The sequence below is a fragment of the Hylaeus volcanicus genome, chromosome 4, assembly GCF_026283585.1.
Source record: "Hylaeus volcanicus isolate JK05 chromosome 4, UHH_iyHylVolc1.0_haploid, whole genome shotgun sequence".
Taxonomy (NCBI): Eukaryota; Metazoa; Arthropoda; class Insecta; order Hymenoptera; family Colletidae; genus Hylaeus; species Hylaeus volcanicus.
Genome location: NC_071979.1, coordinates 2369430 through 2378831, shown reverse-complemented (window position 1 = coordinate 2378831; position 9402 = coordinate 2369430). Strand labels below are relative to the sequence as shown.

General features: G+C 33.4%; 2 protein-coding genes across 2 annotated transcripts in view; one reads left to right on the top strand and one right to left on the bottom strand.

Moving 5' to 3' along the window:
- LOC128875314 (eukaryotic translation initiation factor 3 subunit D) overlaps positions 1–2023 on the top strand; it is a 2775-nt gene extending 752 nt beyond the window's left edge. The window contains exon 3 of the mRNA XM_054120793.1: positions 436–2023. Within this exon, the coding sequence (XP_053976768.1) occupies positions 436–1904 (1469 nt within the window). The 3' untranslated portion in view covers positions 1905–2023. The remainder of the gene's footprint in view (positions 1–435) is intronic.
- A 142-nt stretch (positions 2024–2165) lies between these two features.
- LOC128875134 (eIF-2-alpha kinase GCN2) lies at positions 2166–9398 on the bottom strand (the record flags this gene model as incomplete). Its single annotated transcript, XM_054120502.1, has 9 exons — positions 2166–2470; positions 3036–3922; positions 4754–5236; positions 5551–6064; positions 6648–6924; positions 7228–7661; positions 8089–8252; positions 8631–9143; positions 9246–9398. Coding segments are annotated over 9 exons (3552 nt in total), but the record flags the coding sequence as incomplete, so codon positions are not given.
- Positions 9399–9402: the final 4 nt, after the last annotated feature.

The window sequence follows — 9402 nt, the reverse complement described above, 5'->3', positions numbered from 1 at the left end:
TCTCTCTCTCTCTCTCTCTCTCTCTCTCTCTCTCTCTCTCTCTCTCTGCTTGTTAACGTTTGTTCACAGCCATGTGTATATTCATACAGAATTAAACATTCGTTAGCGACTGTTTTTGGGTATAACAACTCGCGGTAAGGTCATACTTGGGTATGGTACATAACACACGTTACACATACGAAAGGAGAAGGTGCACTCTCAACATTATTTTTTAAATAATTAATTTTACTTAGTTAATCAGAATATTTTGTAGTACATATATGTAAATACTTGATTAATTCTAACTTTAGTTATAAAAGATATATACACGAAACATGATTTATACATAGATTATACCATATAAACATGCTAAATAATATCAAGTATTAAAATAAAGGTTTGGTAAAATATAAAAGAATGCGACCCTATAACGCATGAATCTTTCGATATGTTTAGACAAGTATACATCACAGTTTGGCTCCGGCAGTCAATATGCATACTATCACGACGAAGATGAAACAACTTTCCACCTGGTCGATACAACCCGTGTACAGAAGCCACCATACCAACGTGGTGGTCGCTTCCGACATAACCAAAGGAATCTACGCGGTCGTGGTGGCCAGCGCGGTGCATTGAGTCAGATGCAGCAACTTGGTAAATTGAAACTCCGTGAAAGAGAACGCAAAGGTCAAACGAAACGCTGGGGTAGACAGCAAGGTTTACGGAATCATAAAAATCAGCCACCGATCAAAATTCGCGATGCATCTGTTACTGTGAGACCCGACTGGGTAACCATAGAAGAAATGGACTTCCCACGCTTAGCAAAACTGTCTTTACCTAGCGTAAAGGATGGGGAAGATATTTTGTGTTGCGGATCTCTTGAGTATTATGATAAAACTTACGATAGAGTAAATGTCAAGAGCGAAAAACCATTGCAAAGAATTGACAGAATTTTCCATACGGTTACCACTACTGACGATCCAATAATTCGTAAGCTCTCAAAAACAGAGGGAAATGTTTATGCTACCGATGCAATTTTGGCAACAATTATGTGCTGCACTCGTAGTAACTACTCTTGGGACATTGTAATCGAGAAAATTGGAGATAAATTATTCTTTGACAAGCGAGACAACACAGAATTTGATTTGCTAACTGTGAATGAAACCAGTGTTGAGCCACCTCAGGATGACGGAAACTCTTTGAATTCTCCTAGAAATTTAGCTTTAGAAGCTACATTTATCAATCATAACTTTTCTCAGCAAGTGCTGAAGTCCAATGAGCCTCGATATAAATTCGAGGAAGGGAACCCATTTATTTCGGAAGAAGAAGAAGGCGATGTTGCTAGTGTTGCATACCGATACAGAAAATGGGACTTAAATAATGGAATTGTTCTAGTCGCAAGATGTGAACATGATGCAGTAATGCAAGGACCTAATAATGAAATGCAATTTTTAACGATCAAGGCATTAAATGAATGGGATTCGAAGTTGGCCAATGGCGTTGAATGGAGACAGAAATTAGACACGCAACGTGGTGCTGTATTGGCAAACGAATTGCGTAATAATGCATGTAAATTAGCCAAATGGACTGTCCAAGCATTATTAGCAGGTTCGGATCAGTTGAAGTTTGGTTATGTATCGAGGGCAATGGTTAGAGACTCCAGTAAACATGTTATTCTTGGTACTCAGCAGTATAAACCGAATGAATTTGCAACGCAAATCAATCTTAACATGGACAACGCTTGGGGTATTTTGCGGTGTATTATTGATATTTGTATGAAGCAAAAAGATGGCAAATACCTCATTATGAAAGATCCGAATAAGCCAATGATAAGGCTTTATGATATTCCGGATAATACATTTGAAAGCGAAGGAGAGGAAGATGAGGATGACGATGAGCCTGTTAACGACGCTTTCCAAAGTTAATAGAGATTTTAAATTTACATCTCGATTCCTTTGGATCATTGTCCTAAGTCATCACAATTTGTACTATGAGCATACCCTGTAAAACGAAAGAGTGGGCAAATAAAAAAATTTCAATTGAACTGTTTGTGCATTTACTTTTAAAAATCTTGTATAATTTTGCCCGATGTAAATTAAAAAATTGTGTAGAACTAATTTTTATTTAATGAAAAACAATCTGTGTTTGCAATTTGTGTCTTGTATTTTGTTTCCATAAGATTCTTTTTAAACAACTTTGCATCCGAAGCATCAGCAGGTGACTTTATAGCTCGAAGACAATTTTCTGAAAAGTAGTTATTTAATGTAAAAAAACAAATTCATTTTATTATTAATCACTTATTTATGTTACAAATTACACGTTTATTGTAACTCCTTTATGCATTTTTGTAGAAAGACAAATTATTTATAAAAGAGTCATGTATTGGCTATCGATCACACTATATAATATCAGTACAGGACGTAGTTTTTCTCTCCTTGCCTCCCGCATTTCTTCACATATTTCTTTTATGTACTTCTTGTGTCTTGGATGCCTAAAAATGGAAACAAAAATTGCATGGAAAAAAATAGAAGACTTTATTACTAGTCTACAGTTCCAAATTTCTGTTTTTGATGCGATGTATCATAAGTAGACTGCGGACCTTTATCTATTTATAAGAAATTTGAATGTGCAAAAACCTACAAAATACAAACAATATGTAAGAATATAAAAAAGATTGAAAGTAAAATTCAAGTTATAATATTTCCAGGATAAAATGGAATTTCTATTTAGGTTCAATTTTTGTAGGCACGTTCGTGAAGATTTTATTTTGCATAAACATCCGCAGTCTAATCATAAGGAATTTCTTCTAATTTTACAAGTATATAATATTGTATTTTTGTGCATATTGTTTTATCGCGAAATTTGGAATCACTCGGTGTAATATTTTCGTATTTTTAACTATACGATAGATTGCCAACGTCTGGTCTTCAAAATAATACTTTGTATATATCCTTTACTTAATAAATTATATATAATTATTATTAATATACTATATTAATTATACTATAGTAGAGATGTTTCATGCAATACGTAATTAATATATAATGAGTACGTACTTATCAATAATGACTTGTATGCTTTTAAGAAAATCTTGATTCTCCTCATCGATATCCAAAAAACTTATAATTGTTTTAATTACGCTCATTTCCAAAAAGACTGCGAAAATTTCAATTGGAATTTTATGCGCGATTCTTTGAAAATATGTAGACATCTGTGCAAGCATACTATTCTTCAAGCTTCTTCTCGAGCTACCCGAAAGTTTGTCTCGCTCGGACAAAATAAAGTTAATATTAATGTTAACTGGATTGTTACTGCTCAAAAAATTATCATTTGTCGTTGTTTTACTTTCGGATCTGTTTAGGATGGGCATGGAGTTGTCCAATCTTTGAAGAAACTCTCCAACTTCTTGATTGGTCATTTTCTTTTCTTGAAATCTGTCGCGTTCCCAACTCTGAATTCTAACAGCTCCTTTTTCTCCGGCTTTCAAAATTACTACTTGGTTGATCGAATGTTCTCGACAATGTTCGAGGATTTCTTCGACAGATACCAAATCCAGAATAGTGACTTTCAACCCGAAAGTCCAGAATTCTTTCAGAAGGTCAATCATTTCTTTTTCTCGATGAGGGTTACCCAGGCAAGAAATTGCCACATCGATGCCATATTTACTTTCTAAAGATTCTGATGTTTCCAAGACAGCGGAGACAAGTTTCTCCAGTGAGATACTGATACCAGCACCGTATTGCTTGGTCTCTTTGTTGGCCATCCCTGTGCGTTCAAGTATTTTCCTGAAAGACGATATCATTTTGTCGTAACGACCTCCTGCTGCTATTACCTCTTCTCCACATTTTCTCCTACGCCGTTTCACTTCACAAGTTATTTGATAAATTGTACCACTGTGTTGGTTGATATTATGCACTAGAAGAGGTACCACTACTACTGGCCACTGAAAGATACGAAGATTATTTATAGAAAAGAATATTAGCTGTTTCAATGTTTATTTAAAACAACAATAAAAAGGGTATTAATTATGCAGGAATAATAAAAGCATTCCACGTTCTTAAATTTATTATATTAAGGTTATAATTAGACTGCAGAAGTTTATGCACGATAAATATGTAACATGCATATGCAAAATATGCAAAATATGCACGAAAACTTTGAATAAAATGTAGTATAATAAGTAATATATTAGTATGTTACAGAATATTCGCTACGTACACATATATAAAATACTTTTCACAATTATTCTGGTAGACTGCGAATCTTCATACATTTATAAGAAATTTGAATGTGCAAGAACCTACAAAATGCAAACAATATGTAGAAATATAAAAAAGATTGAAAGTAAAATTCACGTTATAATATTTGCAGAATAAAATAAATTTCTATTTAGGTTAAATTTTTGTATAAACTATACAATTACTATGCATAAACATCTGCAGTCTAATTATAATGTATTTGTGTAAACACTACACAATTATGATACGAAAGTTTGGTGATAGACGAAACTAATTTGTGGAGGTAGATATTTCACATAAGCACGATAAATATATTATTACAATATATTATTGCATATGTTTTTAAACATAAATATGCAAAATAAACAATGTATTTTTATAGTACTCTAATTTCAAAGCAAATTTCTGTCTAGGTCCCATTCTTTTAACTATTTCCTATAAAATATGCATTCGCATAAACTTCTGCAGTTTAGTTATAATAATTAAAGCTTGGTACGCTCTCTTGTGTCTTTATCATTTTTAATACAAGACTTTACCTTCACACCTAGCGTTTCGATATTCTCCATTACAATTTCAATTTCTTTCAGTCCTTCTTTAGCCAATACGGCAGCATCACCTTTTCTCTTTGTAATTGTTTTCAAAACACTCTGAATTTTCGCAATAGAGCTTTCAGTTTCGAATAAATTGAATAATGTCTCCATAGCCTGGTCAGTCAGGCACAAACTTATCAAGTGCGTTTGTATTTGAAATCTCGAAAATTTTCCGTCACGCGCGTCTCGAAGAATTGAATAAATGTCTTGATATTTTTCTTGGTCGATACCACAGTACATTAACACTGCTTTCAATAAAGAAGTATGGTTCAGACGAATAGTGAAATTTCGTTCTTGTAATTGGGGTAATTCGTTGATGACTTCCCATACGATGTATATTAATTCAGCTTCCATTAACAGATTATTGGCAGTAGGACTTATGATGTCAAATGCGCATTCGTAAAATTCTCTGGGATGAAAACCCAGAACCTGGGAATTTTTAACACTAATCAATTATGTTCGAAGAACAGAAAATGTACTGTTTTAAGAATACTAATCGTAACATTTTAAAATTGTTACTACCACATTCTTTATGCAATTGTTTTTAAATATTCAAATTAATTGCGTTAGTATATCTTTATGAGATGTACCAAAGATGTACCAAACGTCTCGCATTTGCTTTTTAGAGATCCTAACATGTCTACATACCATGAATACATTTTTTATCATTCTTAATTTTGTAAGGAATCATTCTAATGTTAATCTAATCATTAATATAAATAAATTATGAAGTCAATAAATACCTTCTTTTCTCTAAAGACTCTTTCAATAGCATATCTTCTGATATGGAGAACATTATTCCACACAATGTATCTTGCAAATGGGGCACGTAGATCATGAGGAATGTAAACAATATTTCCATTACGTGTCATTAATTTTACATTAGAATCTGAAAAGCCACAGGACTGACGTGATTTTGGCATCAGAAGTGGCGTTTCGAGACAAACTCCACCGTGTCTTTGAAAAACCTCTATTACTTTGCACTTCACTCCATCTTGATACTTTTTCCAAGAAAAAAAATTGATATGTCCTCTACTAGGTAGATTCATGTCGTAAGTAATATCGTCCGCAGGTGTGACTTCTTGAGTGAAACAGCAAGAAATTAAATATTTGTATGCTTTGGTTTGGTTGTTTGAAAGTGTGCGCCGAATCATTTCTTGCAATTCCGTTTCTTCGAGTCGAAGAGGTGGTAGATATTGCGAGGAGAGAAGTTCTTGAGCTGTGGGTCGTTGACTGGGATCGTGATTCAATAGCCACCTGCAATCGTTACGATGTTTTAATTAACACTTTCGCTGCGGACGACGCACAGGTGCGTCCAACTGAGCCCTTGCCATGTGCAGATGACGCACATGCGCGTCCTTTGTTTTTTTAGTCGGTTTAGTCGTATTTAGACGTTTAGTCAATCACAAATATCGTAATTGCAGCTCCCAGCGAACGGCTACTTATTTTCATCTGCAGCGAAAGTGTTAATTTATACAATGCTTAACTTCAACAAAGTTTGTAACAACTACGTTCGCATAGGAAATAAAATAAAGTGCTACAGGGTCCAATGATCGAATGACTTTTAAATAATTTGAGAGCACTGAGGTCTTTCATACAAAGTGTTAACACGGGTGTAGGACGACATTCACATATTCACAGTCGAAAAGTGACTTTATAATTCCATATCGTGCAAGTCCATTTACTATACTTGAAAAATAAATAAATACTATTTAAAAAGACTACATAGAAATTGGTAATCAATTTAGAAAGGAGTTTAAAAATGAATTTCTAGAATGTATGAATATCATAAGTTAAGTGCGTAGGTCATTAAAATTATAAATGCTTATGTGATGTTTACCGTAAGATATGGATTTGTAGTGGCATGTCTGTCTGTAGCATTTCTGTTGGAATTATGATTTCTTTCGACCGTAGATTAAGTAAAACCTTGATGCGCTCCATTCCTGTTGTTAGTGGTTTGTAACACATTTCGAATAGTATTATTCCAAGACTATAAATATCAACTTTTTGATTGTAAATGGCTTTCGCAGCTTTCGTTGTAAGTTCAGGAGCTACATAAAGTGCTGTGCCTACTTGCCCTGTTAGAGAACCTACGTCTTCTGTGCCAAAGCTGATCCCTGAAGCATTCCACACAATTAATTAGTTATTAGCGTTAGCACTAGTAAATTAGCGTATCATAAAATAAATTTCAACAACTTTTAACAGTCGCTTTCCATTTAAAATAACCTCTACTGTCAACCCTGCTTTCAAGCAAAATTATAAATTGGTGCTCCAGATATTGTCATGTGAAAGCGAGTAGTATGTATATGGAGGTGATAATGACTATTACTTGTTACAAAAAATGACTTTTTACATAGCGATGATGGTATAAATATTTCCAGTTAAGTTAATGGAATTTTTGACATTTATTTGTGCCTTACCTTTTTCGAAAACTTGAGACTCTTTATCGGTTTCCATAGTTTGCACAAATGAAGACAATATATTTGTAGTAGCCAGGCCAAAATCTCCAATTTTTACATGATCGTTACTGTCTAAAAATATGTTGACTGGTTTTAAGTCTCTATGTATCATTCCCTGTTGATGAATATGCGCTAGACCTTCAACAATTTCTCGGAATAACCTCCACACTCTTTCTTGATCTTCGTAAAGGCCTGCATCAATCGCTGTACGTAGAGTGCTCTTTTCACAGAATTCCATTTGAATGTACATGAATTGTATCTCTCTTACTGTTGCCTTAGATGAATACGTATCCCCAGTCTCATCTTCTTTTACACTTGACACGGTTTCTTGACAATTTGAATCCTTTTCAAACTCTATACTATCGGAGGAATCGATTCTCAAAAAGTTTCGCATCCTGAAAAATTCATTGTACATTATATATTAGCGATAATTAGACTGCAGATGTATTTATAGGAAATTTAGATGTTTAAGAAATTACAAAATGCACATAATATGATGTAATATAAAAAGATATTGAAAGTAAAGTTCATATTATAATATTTGTAGAGTAAAATAAATTTCTATTTGTATAAAATTTTTGTAGGTACATATACAAAGATTTTATTTTGCATAAAGATCTGCAGTCTAGTGATAATACTTGCAACATGTTTAGAAAAATGGCTAAAAAATAGAGTGAATATTTTAGTGGAAGTTTTTTGTACAAAAATAAGCGATTTCATATAAAAATGTACCCAATCTGAATTCGGTTCGTTATAAAATAGATATTTATATAAAATGTCTTTACTCATAAACTGTCACTTTAAATATGATCAATCTCTTACAAAAACGCACAATCTTCGTCACTGTCGGTATCACTGGATGCATCGCTGTTGTCCTCGTCGCTATCTGGCGGAAGGGTTGTATTCGTTCGAGATTTATATGAAACATTCCATTCGACATCTTGCAACGGTGGTGCCAATTTTTCGATATCATCCGTAGCTAAATGCTGAACAATTAATGACGAACAGTAATGAGCAAGTAATTAAATAAAACAAAAGAATATATGGTACGAGTTACAATTTGTTGAACGTAAAATGTAATCTTAACAAAGACATTGTTAATGTACATTTGTTGCGGAATTAGAAAAATGCATTTCTTAAATGAACAATGTAATCTCATAGTTTTGATCATCGATACAACAATATCTTACTCGTTGGATCTTAATCATTTATATAATATTAATTATTTAGTATATGATATTAATTGATGATTAAATGATATTTAGTATATGATATTATATGATATTTAATATATAATATTTATTATTTAGTTTATGACAATGCATAAGAAATAAACGAAAAAAATGAGTAAATATAATAATTACATTAAGCAAATCCTGACTTTTCTTTGCTAAAGGTGTCGTATATTTCTCTTCAACTTCGTCGGTTATTGTAGCGCTTTCGATCCAGGAATTATAATATCGCACAACATTTTCGTGATTCATGCGTGACAATAATTTGACTTCCCTGGTGATTTTTCTATTGAGTTGCTTGTTCTTTGGATTAAGTTCTATTCTTTTAATAGCGTAAATTCCACCATCCAATTTATTTTTTACTTTAAGAACATCGCCAAAAGCACCTTTGCCGAGCCATTCGAGAACTTCGAATTCATTTGTAATTCTTGAGTGGCCACCCAAAGGCGGTAGGTATTGCCGAATGTCCGTGTCTGTTTCTTCGGGTTCGTGGTTTTTCTGTTCATCTCTGCGTGGTACTTTCGGTGGCGAGAGAGCACGAACTAAAGGTGCTTTAATGAAGGTGTGCTGTAATAATTGTTCAGCGGACCATCGCTTTCGTTCGTCATTAGTAAGGCACTTTAATAAAAAATCCTGGAGATCAGGCTGAAATAATTACGTAGTCTATAAGATATATTTAAAATGCATTTTACGTTTAATTTGTTTTGCTAAGAATTAAAAGTTTTTAAAATATAAAAAAAACCAAACCTGAGTGATCACTGTTGGATCGATTTTATCTCCAGAAGCAATGACTCCATTCAGTAGAGAAAACATAAGAGCACCGAAACGGTATATATCGGCTTTTTTTCCACCTCTTCCTTGGATGCTGGGAAACTCTTGTTCAGGTTTGACTAACGTATACGTT